Here is a 23,716-nt window from a genome sequence, read left to right as displayed (position 1 = left end):
GGTCTTGATATTATGCACAACAATATGTGTAATTTTTGGCTTGAAAGCTGCATAAACAGCTGTAGCTTTCCTCTGGGCTGCATCTGTTAGTTTGATTAGAAAGATCACATGATATCCTCTCCACTTGCCAGCCTGAACAGCACCCTCCATTTCAGGCAATCTTGCAGTCACAAATCAAGCTTGCTTTTTGCAAACAATCACCAACATTTGCCTGAATATAGTGGCCTGGGTACACAAATTATTCCAAAAAATGAACACAGAACCAGTGTTCCTCAGCTCTTTCAGTGTTTTCCAAATTCCAGCAACATTTTATTAACCGGAGGTGGATTATTTGGAGAGCTTAATCACTACTCTGTTTAATCAACTCTGGCAAACACAAACCAGCCAGCCCTAAAACACAGAAACTCGCATGTGCCTGTGTTGCAGAAGGAAAGCCAGATCCTCGCTGTAGGAAGTAGGGAAGAGACCCCAGAAATTAACCCACAAAAATCAACGCGTTCTATTCAGTCACACAGTGCAAAGGCAAAAAGGAGCAAGCTGATTTTGTTAAGAGTTTGTGCTGCTGCCACTGCAGGATTATTAGTCCTTCAGGAGAGGAAGGAGCATTCCTGTAATACTTCTACTCCTCTGAGGGCCTGCGAGGCATGGGTACATGCGGCATTGCAAACATCTTCAGGGGAGCTTGGAAGCAGCTTCTCCATAACACGTTTCAGAATGCACCCTTACGTCCAGAGAAAGACGCCCACCCCACCCCCCAAAACCACCAGAAGGGCAGCTCCACCTTTAGCAGAGAAACAGTGCGACAGCCACCTCTGCACAGCAGGTACCTTCGTTTTTTCTTCTTCCCTCTGCAGGTTGAAGCAGAAAAGGGGGCAATAGAAGTAAATAAATAAACTATAGTAAAAAAAGCTAAAATTGGTCACTAGAATTCCCTAGTGTACCTTGGTCCTAAGGAATTTTAATCTAAAATGCTTAAGGTCTTAGCTAGCTAGCCATTATCCTCGAGTATTATTAACCTACTTTGTAACAGCACCAACAGGCAAAACAAAACCCTTTGTGTAAGATCTGTGTCCATGTTGTAGAAAAACACAAGTATAGCAGCCTAAATTATAAACTTCCTAAAACCATTCTGATCCTCCTCAGCACAGCCTGCAGAGTTTTTATTATGTTAATCTCCCAATAATCCTTCATCATGCTGACTGGTCATTTAGTGATCTGCTTTTCCACAGTAACCAAGGTCACCTGGACTCTTGGTAGGTGCCTTTTCAAGGACCTTCTCCCATAGCAACAGGCAGAAGAAAAAATATCTTGCCTTTAGAAATGCTTCAGAATACCAATCTGAATCTTTCCATTTTTGCTACGTTCTCACTTCCAAGAGCTGGACAGAAGGCTTCTTTTTTTATGAAAACAGGAAGGTGGGTCATTGATGGCTCTTACATATGTATGAAATTTGTCCATTAAACAGCTGAAGGCTTTACTTATTACTCTGAAGTAGGAACCAGAGCATTATCTTCAACAAGGGTTTTTGTGTTTTTAAAGAAACATGCAACTCCTATTACTAGCTTAAAAACATAACAAGGTAGCAGTCAAAGTATCACAGCAGAAAAAGCCTTCTATTTTCAGCAGTGTCTGAAATACAGATACTAATTTCCTCAATTCAGTAATTTATTTGAAACATCCAAGAATACATCAACCTTTCAAGGACAGAGGCACTTGTTCAACGTGGCAAGCCTTCATTCAGTCTCAAGGCAGTACTCCTGAGACAGGGCAAGAGAGGTTGTATCTGCGGGATGTCCAGCTTCAAGCTAAGAGCATTATCCTCTTTCCCCCTCTACACCAAATCCCACAGTGCGGCTGAAATCCACAATTTGTCAGGAAAACATAGCACAAAAATAGACATTTCACGTTTCCCTCTTTGCTCATTTAGAATAAGATCTCAGACAGACACACAAATAAATGAATCAGAGCATTGTGGGGTTTTAAAAGCAGAACACAGGTTTATTTACAATCAAGTTCTTATGGGCAGCTGAATAAATAAAAACTTTGCCCCATATACTCTAATTCCCCTCTGCAGAAAGTGTCTGAACAAAAGGCTAGGTTAGAGAGATGCCTGTTATAGCAGCTGCCCCCTAATCCAGCCCCTCCGAAGAACATGCTTCCTTAGTAAAACATTATCAGGAAAGAAGAAAATAAAGTGCAAATAAAAAGGCAATAAAACGCTGGTGGCTTGTCTCGAGGCCCAGACGATGTGGAAAGGTTTGGCTGGATAAAGTTATGCCAGGTAGCTCACACCCAGCCACATCATGGTTTTGGATGCTTAAACAGGGACAGAGCCAAGACAGTGCTCCGTAGCACAGAGCGGGCTCCAGCGCAAACAGGAATATTGCACGTGTGCTCAAGAAGGGGGCAAGTGGCCTGGAATTGCCAGCACCAAAACAATGGATTTGGGATTTTTTGGGATTTAACCCCACTGTTCCCCTGTGTTCTACTGACAGCCGCCAGGGACAGGACGGATGAACAGAAAAAGGGACCGAACGTCTATACTCTGGTACTGAAGTCACAGTATGACTACATTCCTTATCACAGCAGCACAACAGAAGTTGAACTTCTCTCTCCTTACGCCCATTAACCAAACTGCCTGTGGAATAAAAAGATTAAAAATCTCCTATTTTGTGATACCCGAGCTGTTGAAGGGCATTTTAACAAAAGGGTGCAGAAGTCCTGAAGAACGGACCATTGCCTTAAGAAGAGGTGAAACTGATACAAAGAGTTCACATGACAGTGCTGGAGAATGTGTGTCAGGATCAGAGCAGATCTGAATTGAGCCAATAACTCAAAGGCAGAGCTGCCAGAGCCACAGGAGACTCTCTTTAAAAGCTGTTCCAACACTTCAGACGGCCTAGGACCTGTCCGTGTTTCAGGATCTTCTCACCCCATGCCTGAACTAGGCCACGAGAACAGAACACAGGAGACAGGACACGTATTAAGTCAGCATACACAGTAACTTCTTTCCAACATTTCCAGCTCAGAAGTGCTGTAGATACATTTGTGTGACACGGTATTTGGCACAGCTGTCTGGTGAGGAATCCCGCTAGTATCTTCAGCTCCCCTTGGTGCATAGATACTGCATGTAAAGGCATGACTAAATAGCATTCTCCATCCAGAACAGCTAATCCCTTGCTGAGTCCGAGTGCCACAGTGCAGTTACGGCCATAAGAAGTCTCTGACTCAGGCTCCTTCTCCATTGCTTTAGAACTTTCCTCTGGAAAGTGAAGCTCATGCGCTTGTTAATATCCCGACTCAGGATGGATCTGGGCTCGGGTCTCCATTCTGTTCAGCCACGGACCAGCACCACCATACAGAGGCGCTGGACGCTCTGCCTTTCACCCTCCGTCCAGTCAAAATTCAGACCACAGGACAGCCTTGTTTCCTTTGTCCACACTGACCACATGGGCACCCGCTGGTGACCATGCAACTGCATTGATAGAAGAACTGAAATGGAAGCCAGGTATAAGTTTACAAAAAAGCTGAATTCCACAACAGCACTTAACACTGGAATGAAACAGTATAGTACTCTGACTATCGAAGAAAAAACACTTTCTCAGGTCTCCAGAGACTCGGGCTTTTAATAAGCCTAAGAGAGACACAGTTTCTTCAGAATATATTAAATGTACTTTATTAGAATCATATCTCCGTTTAAGAAGTTGAACAATAACAAACCTAAACTTAATTCAATCTAGAGAATACTGCCATGAATCCACAAAGAATCTGCATATTAAAAATTCTCACACACCCATAGAAGTTGCAAAGCTGTATGACTACAATTCTTTGATAGCTCAACAAGATTCACAACCCAGATCCCCACTTTAGATTATACAGCCAGCTTCCCCTCACCTGTGATGCTTCGCAAGCGTCCTCTCCAATTTCCCAGTGAGCACATTCCAAATATAGAGGGCCCCATCAGCTGAACCAGCAGCCACATAGTTACCGTCAGGGCTATGAGATCAGAGAAGGTGCAAAAGGCAGAGAACAATTTTCAAGTCAGCAATTTATCAGCACACATCATCATTCCACCCACAACTTCCTAAGCAAGCAACCTGGCATTAAGTAGTCTTTTAAGAGTTATGTGTTACCAGCTGCTAACACTAAGAAGTGAAAGCACTTTGAAATCAGAAAGTTTCCAAGACATTGGATCAACATCTACAGATCTATTCTGTCTTGACCAAGAGGTAACCTTGGGCAAATCACAAACTCTGCCCCAGTTTTTCTAGCTGTAAATGGGTACAATACAGCCAAGCATCAGGAATCACTCACTTTTGCTGGGGAAAGATTTATCAGGTATCTTGCTTATATCTGACCTTACCTGAACACAACTCTCGTCCAGTCAGAGCCACATTTGAATCCCTGGGCGCTGAAAAGTTAGAATCAGATAATTGTAAATTCATTTATAAGAAGATGGACTTCCAAGTCTCACTAAAGTGCGTGGTAAGGATTTCTACATGGTTTGGAATAAGCTCCAGTATCCCTTTATCACAATTTGCATTTCTTATACACCTTCCTCTCAATCGCATCCGAAGAAATTCTTTCCTTTAGGCCAAAGACTTCTAAGCCAAGCTACCTTCTTTAAAGAAATAAATGAAAAGATCCACCGAGCAGATCTTTGCGGTTAGACTCTAGAGAACTTTCCTACCCATGTAGAAAAAAAGTTAGGAGACTGCTCTCTCCATGGAGATACTGAAAAACACTCCAACACTGAGGGCAATCTGCAATCCAAAATTCTGAAATTCATAATGTTTTTGTGGAGAACACACTCACCTGAATGTCTGCTTGACAGCACTAACCCGCAGATCAATGATCTTTAGTAGGTCATCACGGGAACAGGTCAAAAGCTCCGTTCGCTCCGAGTTCAGGTCCAGAGCTGTGATTCTTCCAAGCAGCTCCAGTTCTTTTACTATGCTTTCAGTCCTAAAGACAGAAAAAAAAGAACCAGAGAAAAAGAAAAAAGAAAGAGTAAACCAGGGTCCAGAAGCCAAACCACTGCATCAAAACTTTAACTTGTCCCAAAGTGGAAGAAGAGGAGAAAAAGGATTACTGGTTTATTCTCACATTTTGATTCTTTCTCAAGCTAGATCTCACTTTGTGGATAACGTTTCCAGCCAACAGTTAGATACTACTTTCCTCACAACCCCACCCTCTGAAAAGCTAAATAACATCCAGAATGGCAAGTACTGACCAATGCAAAATATTTACAAGAAAGCAGACTGCCTTTTCAGAAAAGAAACAGCGTTCCCCCAAAAAAATCCCAAACCCAAAACACCAAAGAAGTATAAAGTAGTAACAAAGTCTTTTTACTTTGTTATCTCAATGGCCTTCTGCAACTCTTATAAAGTCTCATTAGGTTCCAAGCTCAGGAAGAATAGTTCCCTAGCTCAGATTATACTTGGAAAGCAATCCCATAACCATTCCTACACTATAAGCTCTCTTACAATAGTTTTACCTGATATCCCAGAAACGAATTTTCTTATCAAAATGTCCACTCATTACACATTGCTCAGTACATACGATGTCATTGCAGCTAGATCCTGCAAACACTGTTTTTATACCTAAAAAGGATAAATCAATGGTGACACACTGAAATTTATACTGTACTAACTGATGAAAACAGAGACAGAGAATAATCACTATACCACACACACAGTGGCCACACAGAGCAGTGTCCAAGGAAGTCCACAGGGCATACAAACTCTGTCTTAGAATAATCCTGACTTAAGTCTCCAACAACCTCTCTACCCTTCTCAATCTCCTTTGCTGTGGCTAATACCCCTTTAAATGCTCCCACAACAGCTGCTTTACTTCCACTTCATATTTAAACAGCTATAATTTGCTACTGTTAAACAAGATGAAACTGTCTCCTTGACCTATGTCTGTGGTCCAAGCATCAAGGTAACCTTGAATCTCAACTTCTCTCTCATTGCAAGCAGGTTGAAGAGCCATTAATAGGAGAAATGCCAAGGAAATAAGGTGTTTCTCCCGAAGAAAAATCTGGATCCTATCATTTCCTTCATTTGAGATGTTGAAATTTTTGGTACATTTCCAAGAGACATTTCCATCCACCTCAGGGTTAAAACCTCTGACCCGGCTCCAAGTTTTTAGTGGAAGACTAAAATACCCCCACCCCCAGACCGGTAAACAAAGGACACTCTCAGAACACAGCTGCTATTAATGTAATAGCATTAACAGTGCTTTCTGCATACACATGATTTCTTATTCTTATTTCAGTAACAGGCAGAAAGAATCCGATTACTTGAATAACAACAGAAGATGGCATGGCTGCTACTTTTTGCTTTTTTAGACTAGCAAGAAGATGGAATAATCTGGCTGATGTCAGACTTCCATTTACATTCAGCAGAAGCACAGAACATGGATGGAAGACGGAAGTTAGGTTTCCTTACAAACTTTGCTGCGGAGGTCCCAAAGCTTGAGGGTCCGGTCATGACTTCCCGAAACAATGCGTGCATTGTCCAGCAAGAACTTGGCTGACAGAACTTTACCGCTGTGACCTGTCAGGGTGTGCTAAGGACGAGAGATTTACATGGTAAAATTGCACAGTCCCACTTGCTCCCTTTCGTCATAGCTTACAAGTTCTCTATTTAATAACTCAAAGACAATCTTAAATCATAATTTGCATGTCTACTGCACTGCTTGGAGGAAAAAAAAAAAAAAATCTATTACAGTTAAACAGAGATTAACACTGAGTAAGAGTGTTAAGTACCACAGACTTCAGCCTGAAGCTGGGCGACACAGGTCACCTTCGGCTGCAGTTTCTCTAGCTGCTCAGGGAACCTGCGAGCTCTCTTCCTCAACACTCCATACAGCTACATTTCATGGACAGATGGCAACTGCAACATAGCCTTGCAGGAGCTATGAGGAGAAGGGGTTAAAGCATGCTAAAAATGGAAATTGTGCCTTCAGGTTTTTATAATGAGCTTCTCTCAAGGATACAGCATATCTAGTCTCGACTGTTGTTATATCTTCAAGCCTGAAAGCTGAGACAACCAGAGATTTCAGAAAAACTCCCTGCAGCAGTTTCTGTAACTGCAGGGGGAGGCTCTGTGGGGCTGAGAAGAACATGAGCCACATTCACTTCAAATTGTTGAATATTTACATACTAAACCACAAAACAGATAATGAACGACTGAAGTAAGAATTGTGAAAAACAAGAGAGAAATCATTGGTATATAGAGGTTTGGTTTTTTTAAATACTCAAAGGACTATCAAATTACACAAAGCAATCTGGGCTTGGGAAATACAAAAGAAAAACCCTCAAGAACAGAAAGGAATGGGAGCAAAGTTTGGGAAAAAACCAAACCTGATACACAACACAAACTCTGAAAGAACGAATCATCCCATAAAGACTACTTCATCTTAAGAAAGGACATAAACTCCAGAAAGGAGGATCTAAACTTTCACTCTGCATCTCTCTTCTGCTCTTGCTGCACAGTCATTACGTACAGATATTTGCATTTAAGTAGGGAGTTTGTGGCAAAAGTTACCGTGATTTCAGCTTCACTACCTCCTGCTCATGTGCAAGCCACGACAAATCCATACCACGCTCTCTCAAAACAAGGAATGCACTATTTTATTTCAGCGAACAGTGAATGCACTCACCCAAAGCCGGTAGTCACCAAGGACACCAAAAAATTACAGGAAGACACTGTAAGGCCAGGTGGATATTTGCAGGGATAACGAACTTTTTGTAGTGAGTAATCTATAGTCTGCTAAACTTTTATTCACTATAACTCACATCCAATAGTAGGTTTTGTAGCCAAACAGAAGCTGCAAAAGAACTGATATTCTTCACTCTCCTGAATGAGACCTGACACCTCCACACTGAGAATGACCCAGTGAATTACAATGCAGCTGTAGGTTATAACTGACATGAAATGTCAGAAGATTCAGAACATCAAAGTAGTATCTTCCTAAAATAAAAAGTTGAGGAAAAGTGTACATAGGAATGACAATAAAAAAACCTCCTAGAAAGCTGAAAAGAAACTTTTCTTTTAGTCAATCACAGGTGAATCCTTCTTTAAACTGGAGCTAAGTGTTGGAGAAGAATGTGAGTACAAAGGAGTTGGGAGGAGAGAAGCAATCTTTCAAAAGACATTAAGAATAAAGTCAAGCACTTTTAGGCTTGCTGCCTTTAACAGCTTAAAATCCTTTTCAAGAATGCTGCTCCTGACTTAAAACCAAAAATCCCTCTTTGTCTTCTGCAAACCCTTATTTAGCAGTCCTCTCCTTGGATTGAGGCTAAAACATTGAAGTGGTTCTCCATAAACCATAAGAAGCATTTACATTTCCACATAGGCAGATGCAAAAGTGTATTGGGTTTACGTGGTAAGGTTTTGCTAGCAGGGGGGCTGTATTGTGAAAATATGCAGTAACTGGAGTTTCCTGCAAGGCTGTGCAGAGACCAATACTGTATTTTAGGTCTTGCTGTGAAGACCCTGAAGAGAAATAAAGATTCTGTTAACAAAAAGAATTATTGAAAGTGTCTGTAAATGCCAAACTTCCAAAACTGCCATGTTCCCATGAGACAAAACGGAAATACAAGAAAGAAACAACCTGAGCACTGTTTTGCCTTCAAGAGACTCACCCGTAACCGATTGTCGTCAACTGTCCAGATTCTGCTGGCAAAGTCATTTGAAGCTGCTAAGAGGTAAGAACCCTGTGAACACAAGATTAATTTAAAACTACTTCTGTTAGTCAATATGCAAATTAAACTCAAAAGTATTTCCAATAAATCATTAAAACCATATTAGCGCTATATTGTCAAGGGAAAAAAAGAATAAAACCAAAAAAACAGTAGCATATACCAGTAAGGAAAGCTAGGGTAACCACTTTCAAAAAGGCTATGGCTTTTTCTTCTCATCAAAATGTGACAGTGATTTGTAGAATCATGACTACAGATAAAAAGGAATAACAACAACCAGATCAGAAAGGACATTCTCCTTTCACTTCTGCTGCAGTGAGGAAACAGGTTCTCATTTACCCTCATCTGTTGTGGGTTTTTTTCCTCTTTTTTTATTTTTTTTTTCACAGGGAAAAAGCCCTGCATCATCTACCCCCACTGCTTAGATAGGCCTCAGAAGGGAATTAGCCCAATTCTTCCAATTTTCATTAAAATTCTAACATTTTAAACTAAGATTCCAGAAACTAAATCTGTCCAAGGAGAGATAAATTGACTTGTTCATGGCTTTAGGCTTAGGGCTCTTCCAAGTCATCCATGATGGAGAATGGACACCACAAGATTCATGCTTGCACTCCTGTCCATCTCAAAAGACTTTCCTGAATCCTTAAAGCCCATTAGCATCTCACCTCAGGCAGTTCTCATCTCAAATGTGTTCAAGCAGCTTGTGAAAATCAGAACTAGTTTCTCCTGTAGATTGACAGTGCCAGCAAACCTCTAATGAGCTGGTCAGTGTCCAAAGGAAGGATCCTTTTGGGTGTGTATCAAAGTTTAGCACATAGAATCACCAAATGGAAGCAATGATGTCAGCTTTGGTCTACTGTCTATACAGTAAAGCATTGTGTTATGGGAGAGGACTCAGCAGAAAAGTCAGATCAAACGTCCAGTTATAACAATCCAAGACCCCAAACTCCTTCAAAGTAAGACTGTTGGATACTGGTCCCAGTCATGCCTCTGACACTTCAGGTTAACATGAACTGAACACATCACGAGCTGTCAGCAAACGCTCTGCCAGCCACATCATTACTGTGCCGTGACCGGTGAGAAACTGCTGGGAGAAAAGGTCATGGAAGTGCAAGTCTTGGGATAATCAGACCTTTTACTGTTCATCACAGACCTCGGCAGAGCACTTATGGAAATAAACTTCACAGAAATAAAGCCTCAGTGTATTTGCTGCTTTTGTGCTGTTATGCCAACTTTAGTGGGAAGCTGAAGACTAATTTCTTACTTTAGACAAAGCCTAGTGTATTTTACTGTCATTTTATCATAATAGCCCATAACAGCCAATGTCTGAGCTGCATATCATGTTCTGAACTGTAAAGCAAAGATGAGAATTACAGACTGCAGCATATCAAATAAAGATCTTTTGTACAATTTTTAACTATTTGCAGTTACTCTCATAAGTATTTTAACTCATTTCTTAGGTAACTTTTCAAAGTATTAGAATGGAAATTGATAGCAGAGCACAACATAATTCAATTAATTTATTCCCAATCATAAACAGTGGATATTGCACAGATACTCACAGCACTATCAAATTCTATGCTTGTAATCCCAGCATTACTACCAGAGAGGGAACCTTTGGGCTCACACCTATCTGCACAGAGAAAGACAAACAAAACTTAAGCAATGGATTAGAACAGAAGCTGACACAAAGTGAACTATAATATGAGTTTGTTTAGCATCCCGCCATATCCCGAAGCAAAGACGTTTACCTCCCAAGACTTCCCAAAGCTTAACCCTCCGGTCCATGCCTCCTGTTGCTAGTAACCGGGAGCCAGGGCTGAACTGCACTGCATTCACCTCCCCATCATGTGCATCCTGAGGAGTGGGAGGAACAGAACAGCCGCCCAAAATGGAATTAGCATAGACCCAAAAAACCACAGATTAGAAAGCTACAGAACTTAAAGGTTATACAGAACCACAAGTGTAGATCTTTCAGCGCTATATAGGAAACAAAGCCACAGACTGAAACTCTACTATGGTTGATGGTGTACAAACAGAGCAAAAAGGCTGATCCTTATCTAAAGAAAAAAACAAATGCACATAAAGAAAAACACTAGCAAGGACTCAACAGTGATAATAAACTGCCAGAAGCCTCACAATGCTTCGTAAGTTTAGGCTTTATAAGGTAAGGCTTTTAAGTTACACCAGAAAAAAATTAAGGAAAGGACAGGACAGAAAACAGTAACAGGTGATATGCTGTAGAAGGAAACTAACTTTTTATTTCTCCATCTAGAGCCAGCCATGGAACATGATCCAATCAGTTCATGCAACCACAGAACACTCAAGTCAGGCTTGAGTTAGGAAAGTCTGCTAGAAAACAGCATAACAGATTAACTGCATTCATTTAGCATATTGGTGATAATGCTACTTTATATTGGTGATTAAGTAGTACCAGCACAGTTGTGACAGCACCTTCTCTCAGAGAACTTGGGCTTAAGCTGTGGTTCCTATCTGCAGATGCAGTGACACCCCTGCACCCCTGCTTTCTCACAGCTTAATGTTTTGAAGCTTGAGTTGGCCACTTAATAGTGATTCTTAACCTTCTAAAACCTATGAGAATTTTAAGATACCTTCCTTTTTTCCCCCCTGTTAATTTCACAGCTTTATACTACTTACCCACACAGTATTAGTACCACATTCTTAATCCATTTGCTGCATTACTTTTTAAGTATTTTCAGTAACTGCTCTTTCAAAATCAGTTTTTCTGGAAACTTGCATTTTTCTGGAACTTGTTGCTTGAACTTGGTCTGCCAGCTCATATTTAGGGGTCATCACACTTCAAATCTGATCTTTCTACAAGTGCAGAAGAGCCATTCAGAACAAAAGTGGTCAAAGGTCTTGCCTAGAAACTATGGCCAAGAATGATGGCTGAAGTGACTACCTTCTCTGCCTTCCCAAGCCTGTTCTACTCATCCCTCCAGAAGAGAGCCCGGTCTGCTGCCCGTATCTGCCAAACCTCCAGCACAGAGTCCTTGCACTCATTCCTGGAATGCTCTGCTGGACCTAGACATGTCCTCACACTCCACCTGGGCTCCAAACACAGGAGCTAAAACATAACACACATCATATCCAGAAGGAACATATGGATACCCATGAAATGAGTAGGGACTTTTTCCTTCTAATATTGCAGCGCTAACCACACATCACCTCCACACTGCCACAGTCTGACAGGCTTACTACTGCAGCTGTTCCTACTCCTGCTGCAAGATGGGGAACTGGAATGGGGCAGCATTCTCCACATTGCCAAGACTGGGGATCAGCATAGCCTACTGTGGTTTGCCCCTCCATATTGGGAAGACAGGCTGCGCTGCTCTTGGAAGTTCAGATGACATTACAGATGATCAAGAGAAAGGTGAAAACAACATAACCTCTCACATGATTCTTGAAAACCTCACATACATAGCTTTGCAATACCTTTTATGATGAAATTAGCCAGGATTATATCTGTTGATCAACTCTGCTTGCTGTACATAGCCAGAGGAGGAGAGAGGTTGCAACACATACTGCAGCCATGAACATCTCTGATGCTCCCTGGTCAAGCCAGCTCCAGGCTGTCAATTAAGTTATGACCCTATTCTCACTTAAGGTAACATTGCTACTGCCTCCACCCCATGACTTCCACTAGAGAAGATGGTAACAGGGCAGGCTAGGAATACACAAGCCTCCACGCTGCAGTGAGCCACTCTGTTACTCTGAATGAAAAAAATAAGTCATTTCATATCCATGAAATATTCACATCCAGCACTGGAGTGCCTGAGAAAGCTCAAGAGGAATGTTCAAACAAGTAGCTGTGTTAGAAGACAATTTACCACAATATCTTCCATTCAGAAGGCGATGCCCTTCACAGAAATTTAGGTTTGGCCTTGTGAGGCCAAAACAACACATAAAGGAGGTCTCAGCTTGAAAACTTTAGATCACACACAACAATTGAAGACACCCCACTACCACAAGCTCCTCTTAACCAGTTCTGTTGGATGACATTCAGTGCCACAACTCCCTTCACTGTGGAGAACTGGAACTGAATTAATCCCAAACTGTCAGCAATCTCTTCCTCAATCATTGCTCTACTATGGCATGACAGAACAGGGACTGCTGGGAGCCAAGAGGGTAATGGAGTGTAATTCCCCTGTGCCCTCAGACCTTTTACTAGTCATCATTGACCTCAGCAAGACAAACATCAAGCACATTGTCTCTGAGAAGCATTTGGGCTGAAAATTACATGGGATGAACCATGCTACCAAATCAAGAATTCCTTCTTGTTTGGCAATGTTAATAGAAAGAGTTTCAGGAGATCAGTTCCCACACAGATAGGATTCACTTCCTCCAAAGACGGTAAAAGGAATGGTAAAACCGAGAATTCCTGCTATACTTACAAAGACACATATGGCAGTAGTGGGCACTCTCACTTCTTTACTGGCACCTGGATGTGGCTCTACATTATCCTGGGGAGCAGGGTATGAGGACAAAGAACGCCTCCTGAGATGAAACGAAGTAGAAATATTTTAAAACGAGAAGCGAACGCTGTTTCTCTTGAGTTCATCCAGATGTGTACCTGTCACTCAACTACACTGTACAGTGATTAAAAAAAATGGGGGAAGGAGTTTTTGACTTTCTTTTATCCCATCTTTCAAAAATTACATTTGTCTTATAACACTACATCCACTTGTGGCTTTAGATATTTCATAGTACGCCAGATAAGTTACCTGAACTGATTACTGACCTCATTTTGGAGCAGTCTTTTTTTTTTACAGGAAAGAGAACCATGGGAATGACTGCAGCCGAGTTCAGCTGGAGAGACTGCAACTCCATCATTACGTCTAGGGAGACTCAACACCATTGCAGCACTACATCCCAGGCAGCAAAATGCTCCATTCAAAAGCTCGGGCTGCACCATTTAAGCAAAGACTGTCCACCTAATGCAGAGCTTGACTTAGAAGGACTGGCTCCACTCCGGACACTAAGCATAGAACCCAACGACTTATTTTAAATAACCCTATTAAAGGAGCAAAGTGCAGTGGAAAGTAAGAGCAACCCCCATGTACTCTCTCCACAAAGAGGGGCTCCTCGCCTCTCTAACTGTAGGCAGTTTCTATCCAGTGTTATCAACATTTGAAATCTAAGCAGGATAATGCAGCTGGGTTCCGTGTTACTTCAATGGAATACATTCACATGCTGGACTAAGAGCGGATAATGTTTTCACCTGGCAGCATCAGAAGATTGATGTCCCAAAAGGGGAGACTCAGACAGACTGGAGGGAAAGGTCAGAGGTCAGCACACGGCAAGATGGAAGAAACAGGAAGTTGAGGAGAACAAAAAAGAAAAAAAAGAAAGGCAGAAGCTAGAAGAAAGGCTGAAATTATTTGTTTGTATTCCCTGCATCACCAAGATCTTGGTGTACATTGAAACCAATATACAAAACAAAGAGGTGAAAGTGTTCTAACCTACCCAAAGATATTAGTGATAGAGTCCAGAAGGCCTCCAGCTGGCTGGGAGAGTCGCTTACTGAAGGAGGGGAGGACAGGTTTAAACCTTGTGAATAGCTTCTCAACATAAAGATCAATACAAACACATTTCATTGCAACAAGTCTCTGGAAAGACTCCCTCCCCTGCAGACCCAGTCCGAAGACACAAAACACCAAAGGCAGGCATCAGTTCAAAAGGCACCAGTAACTACAACTCAGAACATAATTTGTGAGTGAAGTTTCTTCAATTTCCCTCAACCTCCACCCTGTGAATTACTGGTTTTCGATAGAACAGTCTGCCAAGTCTGAAGTTTCAACCAAATTAATCCATGTTCTCATGTAACTACCTCTTACTTTCCACTCACTGCTATTTTAGAGGAAGAAAAAGATGCATTTAATCTAGGTGAAGATATTTTCAGCATTTCAGTGAAATCAAAAACCGCAGCTATTTGTAAAGTCATATTGGTATCTTGTATAGTAACAGAGATATAATACAATAGGCACTGCAATACCCATTTTATTGTCTACTTTGCTTTTAAACCTTTGTTTTTAAGATTAAACACAGATTTTTCAGACACTAGTTTAATTTATTTAAAACAGCAAAGGAAAACCAGAGCCTATGTAGAGCATGGTAACAGAGAACACAGCACATGAGTCTCATACTGCTCTGGTGGAAGTACTAAACTTGCTAAAGGCAAGTAAAAACTGTAAGTTACATTCCCAACATTGTTCCAACTCTTATATCCCTTGTTCTTCTCAATTACATGAAACAAAACCCTCTTGGTCTACAAACCTTGATGTTCGGCTGACAGCTCGCACTGGAGATGTCTCCTCAGCTGTGTCAGAGGTTTCATCTGCAAGCACCTCAATATCATCATCCCTGCTGAAATGAGAGAAAACACCTCATTTTCAATCAGCCAGAGCTTCCTATGGAAACCACCCACCGATGTATATGAACTGAATGGACGACGCTGTTCCAGGGTTTGTTGGTGTCTGCGCCCAACCCGCATCTAGGTTTACTTAGCTGTAGTAACATGTTGGTAGATGCAGACAACACAAACGCTGATCTAGCTGTCACTGCCAGAGATACTCCATTCAACATACAGTGTCTGAAAACAAGTATATTCAGCACCTAAATTTCAGTTTTTTCTTTCCAGCTGGCAATTACACGCTTCAATGGCAACAGGGTTGGATTTCACCCCCCACATATTTATGTTGACAGGCATCCTTTCCAAATTCTCTTTACTACAGGCATTATATTTCAGTTGCAGCACTACATACAGCATTATAAGGACCTACCACATGCGAGCAAGACTTTGCTACAGAGTGAACTATATTTGCTGGAACAGTTACAGAACAGCAAAAACATGAGTTATTACAACCCCAAATACAGCTGATATCTTATTTTCACAACACCTTTTTTGCTGTTCCAAAACAAAGTAGTATTAAAAAAAGCACAAGAGTGAATTTTCCTTCTTCATCCACACCAAAGACATCCGGATACTTTCTATACTGTTGTACTTCAGGTGCTGCTCCATTAAGGACGAGGGATGTTTTGGTACACTTCATTAAAGTGTTGGTGTACAACTGAACAGAAAGAAGTTTGAGGTTCCAATACATATACCATAAATTAATCCAGCTAAACTATTCTGCTAACACTAAAAGGTTTTTCCCCATTAGTCATCGTGGGCTCTGACAGCCCAGTATTTTTTCCTTCAATGATGATTCTTCCTTCACTGCTGATTTTGCAGGACAAACTATTTTTAAACAATCAACCTGATGCCATTTGACTGAACAGGAAGTTTAAATTCAGCATTTAAGTAGGAATAAACCAATTCCTGCCATCAGATAACACTCAGCTGCAAAAGAATTGAAGAGGATGGGACCATTTTTAATCTCTTGTTTCAGAATATAGCTGCACTTTAAGTTCTAAGATATTGGAGGACAGTATATATGAAAAGACTGTGGAAAAATATAGCCTGATACTTTCAATCAGAGTATGATATTTCAATAAAACACTATCAAGTTCTGCTGATATTTCTTTTTTAAAATCTAAAGTTTGAGCTATTAAAATTGTATGTAGCGAAAAAACTTTCCATGTTAACTTAACATATTTTTGAAGTGAATATAAACACCAGGGCACGCTCTTCGAAATGCTGCTATTTTTCCCTTCAGTAAGTAGCACATTTATACAATACAAACCCACTAAAATTACGAAATAAAAAAGAAGGAATCAAAAACATCTGTGAGGCAGAGTTTGAGGAATTTACAGAAGCAACTATTTTCTAGGTTTTTTTTTTAAAATAGGCTTCTTCTTAACTTCTCAGTGTCTCATATCAAATTATTTATGAAACACTATGAGACCATCATCCCACCACAAGAGGAAGTAAAATATTCAAGTGTTGTGCTACAGCTACCTCCGAGCTCAGCTCTAAGATAGGAAGGTCTTGCTTTGGGTAATGGAGAGGAAGAAGCTTAATAGGGAAAGTGGCCACAGACATTACATGTGTGTTTCCCCTCTCAGTGCAGTATTATTTATTGAAGAGTTTAATATTCTACGATATTCCATGTGCGTTTACATCAAATAATGTGGGGAAAAGGGATATCACTATTCTTACAAGCTGGGAAGACTGTCCTCTGGCTTGGGACTGTCCACTGGCCTGTGACACACAGGTCAGCAGTAATCTTGTCATGGAGAGCCACACCTCAATAAGCTAAGGGAATGGAAGCATTTAAAAAAAAAAAAAAAAAGCCAAGCAAATTGTGCTAAGTAGCTGCATTGTTAATTGCAGTTTCAATTTTCCTTCCAAATGCTACAAGCTCTCCCATACTCCTCTTATACATGCTCTTCCTACCTACCCCAGTCTTTTGCATGGGTCCTCTTCCAGAGGAGATACATTGCTCCTATCCTGCGCAAGGCCATGCAGCACACAACGTAATGACATAATGCTAGTACAAAGATAACAGATATCAATAAAAAGCCGGCACACTGCTCTGGCAGTGCCCTGAGGACTGTCTCAGCTGTTTCCACTAACAGTGCAGCAGGTGTAAGTTTTTCTGGATTTGGCTAACACAAGCACCAACAGCCTTATCAACCTGGTGCAAAGCACCTATACCATCAACTGCCCACTTCAGTCAGCTGATTAAATACCACCCAGGAGTAAACACAGCAGCAAATATACATGTGCTGCTGCTGAAAAGAACAAGAGACTAGAGATATTTATCTCTGGCTTGCCAGGAAAAGTAACTCCACATCTATCTATTTTTTTTTCCTACAGAATAAATCTCTCCCAGTATGGAAGTGATCAATATACTTTCACCTACCTTAACTCAGTACCTGTTCCTACAGGAAATCCTTGATCCTATTTGTAGTCTAACATTTAAAAATGTAGGCATCTCAAGAGAGTATTGCTCCATGATTAAAGAACTATTTTAAAGACCAAAGGCACCACATAACAAATGTTTTTATGCTGAGATAAGAAAATACATTCACCATATGAACCATTCTTAGGACTTTGAGTCCAAGCATCTATTTTTAGTCATAACAGAACTCCTTCTCCTGGAAGTTCAAGTAGGGAGAGTTACTGTACATTTCTGACTTTACACCAAAGTTTAAACACTCCTCTACATCTCCAAATTTAGAAATAACAAAGACTATTTATCATGCATCTGCATAAAACTGAAGCATGAAGTGATGAAGGTGACTCTGTAAATCAAGACTGCTTACGGTTCAACAGGAAGGGGTTCTTTGGCAGCTTCTGCTAGCTCCTTCTGCAGCCTGGCTTGTCGTCTCCTAAGAAAAAGAAAACAAGGTTATTTAAAAAAAAAAAAAAAAAACAAAAAAACACTTCCTTAATCTCATTCCAAAGAATACCGTGCACAGGTTTAATGGGCTTCATAAAATTTAAAAAAACCAACCAACCAAACAAACAAAAATAATCAGACCACTGCCCTGATTTTATCCTGCTTTTCAAGACACTCAGTGCAGGAGAGGCAGTTTTCTTTCCATGAATAGCAAAGGACAAGATCAATTGAGTGAGGCAATAAGGCAAAGCGTACCTACAGCCCTTTATGACCTATATGAATGTGGATTTGCTCGGAGTGCAAGAACTTGCAAAAATAATCATTATGTTAGTAAAGATAATACAAAATTGCCAAGTGCCATAAGACTTGTCTTATAGCTCCGTCTCCAAGTATTGTTAGTTGGAAAGTAAGCTGAAGCAATTCAGAAGAATAAAAATTATTATTTTGCAAGAAAAAAAGAAGTACAAACTTATTTTTGCAAGTTATACATAATTCAGTCTCATGGCAGTTTCTCCTTTTAGCAGAATGCAAGACACACTTAAATTGGTTAAGTCAAAAAAGGATGAAACTAGGAGTAGTATCAAGATACGATATGAAGAAGAGAAGTCCAAATCTAATACCAGCAAAAAAACCCCAGTTTCCATCTGATTTATGATCTTTAGGCCATAGTTAAATGTTGCTCAAGAAACCAAAGAACATGTTTTATTCATTTAAAAGACAGGAATGTTTTCACAAAGCATCCGTCTGTGTCGGCCAAAAGAAGGGACACGAAGTTCTGGACTCTCATTGTGTTATGCAAGAATAGAGATCAAAAGTAAATCTGATTTTATCCTATGCACTCACAAGTATTCAAAAATATATTGGGAAGTAGTTTATCAAATAGAGGTTATCAATCTCACCTTGAATCCTTTTCATTTTCTGCATTTAAACGATTGGCTTCTTGTGCTTTCTCTGCCATCCAGCGTGAGACCAGCTCCTGGTTGTCTTCAGTAGTTTTCCTCAGTTTCTCCTCCAAGGCATTGAAGGTGATCTGGAGAGCATCATATTCATCTTTCAGTGTCTGATTAGCTCGCTCAAGATCTTGCAGTTTGCTACGCAATTCCTGGCACTCTGTTTCCAGTTCAGAGATCTTTTGCAAATACTCTGCAATCCTAGAATGGCAATAAAATATACGAAACAATGAGAATCTCCTTTGGGACCTATACCATCTACCATTGTGCTATTTGTACAATGCCTAACAAAGGAATTTTTAGCCCATGGCTAGGACTCCTAGAGAATATTATAGCACTTAACACTCAATATTATAATAACTCAGCCAGAAGTCTGGGTCTCATACCAACCACGCAGATGAAACAGTTCCTACTCACTTTGCTTCATTTATCTGCATCTCTTTGTCCTTCTGCTGCATTTGGTTATTCAGATCAATTACAGACTGGGCCAGCTACAGAGAGGAGAAAATTACATTACAAAATGCAGGGATGCCAGCTGGATAACACACACTGAGCAGCAACCAGCGAGAGCACAGACCAATATAACATCACAGCAGGAAGCACACCTTTCAGGTCTTCTTTCACAGCTCTCTATACAGATCTGTTTACTGCCCCTATCACACAGGTCATTAAGTCAGGGAATCTACTCTCAAATATGAGTTGTCAACAAGTTACTGTTCTTTGATATCTCACCCCCTTCCCTCAAAAAGTTTCTTTAATAAAGTCACATCAAACAGAATGCATATTAAGAAATTTTATTTTTTAAAGTCCTGGAAAAATCAATACAGGAACTAAAAATTGCCAAGTAAACAAACCAACACATGAATACTAACAACCAAGGAACAAATCTTCTTGTTACTTTCAGGACAGCCATTACAGGAGACATGTAGCTGACATATTGTAAACACAGATTTCATGAGAGTTTTCCCACAAAGTAAGTTGCTGGTGGCGTCTCTGCAGTGCACAGGAAATAGAGGGGCAGAGGCCAACACTAATGAGCTGCTGCCACTCCCAGCTCACAGCTACCCAGTCAGTGAGCAGAAGAAAGCCCCGCAGCCTGCAGAGCCTTGGCTGCCCAGGGAGAAGGAAGACTGAGTTTTGAGAAGAGTGCCTGCCTGGGGAGATGGCTTAGGACACCAGGTTGAGGGGAAAGAAGGAATTCTCACTGCTTTGACTAGTCAGTGCACACCTCCTGTAGAAAGCTGTCTCCTCTCTGAAAAGCTCAGAGTTACTGACACTGGAGCTTCTCCACAACTCCAGTGAGGTGTGATCAAAGGACCATGATAATGTTTTCCAGATCGCTCCCACCTTCTCCCTATAAAAGTCTGCAGTATCATTCAGGTACTAGCTCCTGGACTCATTCAACCCACCGCTGTGGTATTTACAAAAACAATTCTGCTAATGAAGCCTCCACATCTTCCTGTTTAAAAAAAAAAAAAAAAAAAGAGATAGCAGCTTTTCCCCTCTCCCTGGCCCAAGTCCCATAGCTTACAGGACTCCTGGGCTCCCTACTGCATCTACATGGCAGAACCAGCACTCCCTTTTCAGTCTAACACCATAGCACCTTCAACCTTTGCTTGTGCTTGTTTATTTTGTCCACTCTTTCATAGCAGTGGTCCTGCAATGTGAGAGAGACAAATGAAACCACACACAGCCACCTATTCTCTCACTCATTCAAAGTCTTTTCAGTGTAGAACTAGTGGTCATGCGCAGCTCCGTAAACTAGATCAGTTCCTTCCTTCCTCTAATAAATACAGTTAAAAACCTATTTGTGAAACACAAAATTAAGCACGTCTTAAAAATCATGCTATGCTGACAACGTAAGCTCTTATCTCCTGACTGTCAGTTTTAAAGACCAACAATCTCTGGTTTATTTTAATCATCAACATGGGGAGCTTAAAAAGGCTGTACATGAAATGAGAAAAATATGATGATGATTAAGCTTGCTAAAATTAAGGTCATGTTCACAAAGGACCACATATGGACCATACAGAACACGAGAGGACTTTCTAACCTCGCCACGTTTCTTATGCAGCTCTGTCAGCTCCTCTTGATGTTTTATCTTCAGCTGTGCCAGTTCCTGCAACTGAGCATCATTCCATGTGCCATCATGTCCGGGACTGGAGTTTGAGAGAGGAAGAAGAAAGTCACAAACCAGAATCCAATTGCTCCTGTGCCTTTGACCAATTAAGTCTCAGGACAAAATCCCTTGGATTTTCTATACTACATCAGAGATACAGGTCATTCATAACAAACTCCCCCACAACACACTTCTCGCCAACCAAAATGCCATTATATAGTACTGGAAAATTAAATTTACTGAGGACTCAATTCACCTTTTTGACCATTTCTAAAATAGAATTCAAACACAAATGAAAGAAAACTAGCCTTTGCTTAAATTTGCATGAAGACAATTGAGTCTTAAAAGTAAAGTCTCCAAATTCTGGAAGAATTACAAATATTTTACCACCTCAAATTTGTTTTGGAGGGAGCTGGTGGACCTCGAAGATGCTAAACATCTGGAGACAGCGTAATACAAGGCACAGAACCAAAAGCCAGAGAACCAAGGGTATATTCCCAGGCCCTTGGGTTTATAATCCCAGGTCTTACAAGTCACTTCTCCATTGCCCCAAGTATGTTCTAGCCTTATTGTGTAAAGGTTTTGGGGTGTTTTTTAATTGTGTGTAATTAATTTTTTAATTTAATTCTGGAATTTCCAGAAGAACACACATATCACCCCCCAGACAACTATCATTGTAACATTTATCACTCATGTCTTTGAAAGCGCAGAGACAGGAACAGAAGTCAGTTTTTTAAAAGCATATACACACATATACATATCACACACAGAGACTTTGAGCAAGTTAGCAGCTATATTATAAATTACAGCTTTTAAAACTAATAATTTTAAGTTTTTCACTATTATACCAGACAAACAGAACAAGCGTCTGTTCCTGTAGTCATTCTGTGTTGTCACAGTCCAATGGGAAACAGATAATGCATTCAGAAGCTGAAAGGTCTCAGTGATATCAGTAACTTTATGCTCTTCTCAGAAAACAAACAAACAAACCTCACTGAACTAATGCTGTACTAGAAGACGCTGTATTTCCAAAAAACTGTGTCCAAACAGTTAGGAAGCCAAGTCCTGTGGTAATATCCAACATGTCCTATAACTCTGGCCATGCATAGCTCTATAGCCAGAACTAGATTCTCCTCCTTGGCCTTAAGGTAAGTAAAAGCATTTTTCCTCAGCTATCTGGGATTAGGGAATTCATTCTGTTTCAAAAAACTGTCATATACTGAGGACAGTATCATGGTTCAGCTTAGTATTTACTTTGAAGATGCCGTTTTTGTGCATCTTTTCTCATCCTCGTCTACTCCAGCCTCACCTCTTGGAGTAGGTGTTCAACCAGAATCAGATTCCCATAAACTAAAGATGGTTCAAGACAACTGCAGTCATCAGAAAGCTTTTGAGAACTTTCACACAGGTGTTAACTCCAGCCTGCTGGCCAAACACTGACGTTTTGCCTGCAATTCCTGTAAAATCAGTTCTTCTTTCCTTACTAGTAATAGTATATAATAGCTTTAACTATATTTGTTTTGTATCCCAATTAGACATGCATATACAGTTTCACATTATAGAGCACAAAGAGCTTCAACAGAGGAAGCAATTCCTACAGAAGTAGGAAATTCTGAGCTACTGCCCTGCCTTTTCTTCAGTTACACCAAGAGCAGAACCCAACAGCCTTTACCTGCTGGGATTTACATGCTGTCCATACAAAGGACACACTACTAGCATATTGGTTTGCTGTGGTTTCAAATGCCAACAGAATAAGCAGCACGACACCTGCCTGCTGCACTGAAGTGCTATTCCCAGGTTAGAGAGGAAGTTTCCTGAAAAAATCCTGCTAAAAGCAGGCAGAAGACACGTTCGTTTTAGCATACGGTGCTTATTTAGGACTGACGCTTCACAGTCATGATTTTCTCCATTCTATGTGATAACACAGATTGAAAGAAACCCAGACATCAGTTTCTCCCTGCAATGCTTATAAGATTGGACAATTTCAAGAATCAGATCATAATCATTAGGAACTAACACCAGGCAAACATTATAAGCATTACAAGGCAAACAGATCAGAAGCAGAAGCTCATTCTGGTCCACCTCCATACCTTGAGTTTGTGATTAATTAATTTCTGTCAAAAACTTGGTCAGATCTTTCTGCACTGTATACTGTAAACATATTGTAACTTTATCACATGTTTAGAGTTAGTTACAGTTTATTTAGATCAACAGATTTCCCAGTTTGTTTTATTCCAAGTTACTGTAGTAACCTAGAAGATGTTTATGTAATGCATCAAACAATGGTTTAGGTTACAGTATGCGTGACAGACAGCTGACTGACAAAAAAGGAATTTTAAATACCTGATCTCATGTCTGCTCTGCATGTCATATTTTTCTGCTTGAAGCTTATCAGCCAGCACCGCATGAAGGTCCGACTTCTCTAGTAGCTTGTTATCTGAAAGGGCAAAAAGCGCAATTAAGAAGATGACCAAAAAGCAAAACCAGATTCCCATCCTCTTCTTCTACCAGCTAAGATGTAGTATCTTTAATTATTCTGACACAACCAAACATCATGTAAGCCTCCACCACGTTAGTGTGCACTCCTCTTTGATGTCAGCAGACTAAGGCAGTATTCAGCCATAATGCT

At 40.6% G+C, this 23,716-nt stretch overlaps 1 protein-coding gene across 2 annotated transcripts; it reads right to left on the bottom strand.

Annotated features, from left to right (window-relative positions):
• Positions 1-1,972: 1,972 nt before the first annotated feature.
• On the bottom strand, positions 1,973-23,516 carry ATG16L1 (autophagy related 16-like 1 (S. cerevisiae)). Of its 2 annotated transcripts, XM_009578472.1 has the most exons (17): positions 23,431-23,516; positions 21,022-21,127; positions 19,386-19,459; positions 18,918-19,169; positions 17,942-18,007; positions 15,008-15,094; positions 14,198-14,254; positions 13,126-13,228; positions 10,462-10,567; positions 10,273-10,343; positions 8,654-8,725; positions 6,453-6,573; positions 5,498-5,603; positions 4,816-4,965; positions 4,364-4,411; positions 3,895-3,996; positions 1,973-3,492 (listed from the first exon to the last, which is right to left on the bottom strand). In XM_009578472.1, the coding sequence occupies exons 1-17, from the start codon at positions 23,451-23,453 to the stop codon at positions 3,399-3,401; spliced, it is 1,638 nt and encodes a 545-aa protein (XP_009576767.1). In that variant the 5' UTR covers positions 23,454-23,516; the 3' UTR covers positions 1,973-3,398. The 2 variants fall into 2 exon arrangements, with proteins under 2 accessions (XP_009576767.1, XP_009576768.1); XM_009578473.1 differs by lacking the exon at positions 14,198-14,254.
• Between the last annotated feature and the right edge of the window lie 200 nt (positions 23,517-23,716).

Source organism: Fulmarus glacialis, unplaced genomic scaffold (genome assembly GCF_000690835.1).
Source record: "Fulmarus glacialis isolate BGI_N327 unplaced genomic scaffold, ASM69083v1 scaffold32205, whole genome shotgun sequence".
NCBI classification, from domain to species: domain Eukaryota; kingdom Metazoa; phylum Chordata; class Aves; order Procellariiformes; family Procellariidae; genus Fulmarus; species Fulmarus glacialis.
This window is presented reverse-complemented; position numbering and strand designations above follow the sequence as displayed.

Excerpts from the sequence above, each read along its gene's own strand:
- ATG16L1 (XM_009578472.1), bottom strand. The coding sequence starts at position 23,453 with ATGCAGAGCAGACATGAGATCAG. Across the intron at positions 6,574-8,653 it reads TTGACGACAATCGGTTACGG|CACACCCTGACAGGTCACAG; the intron begins GTGAGTCTCTTG and ends TCTCGTCCTTAG. Across the intron at positions 4,412-4,815 it reads GCTGTCAAGCAGACATTCAG|CGCCCAGGGATTCAAATGTG; the intron begins GTGAGTGTGTTC and ends CTAACTTTTCAG.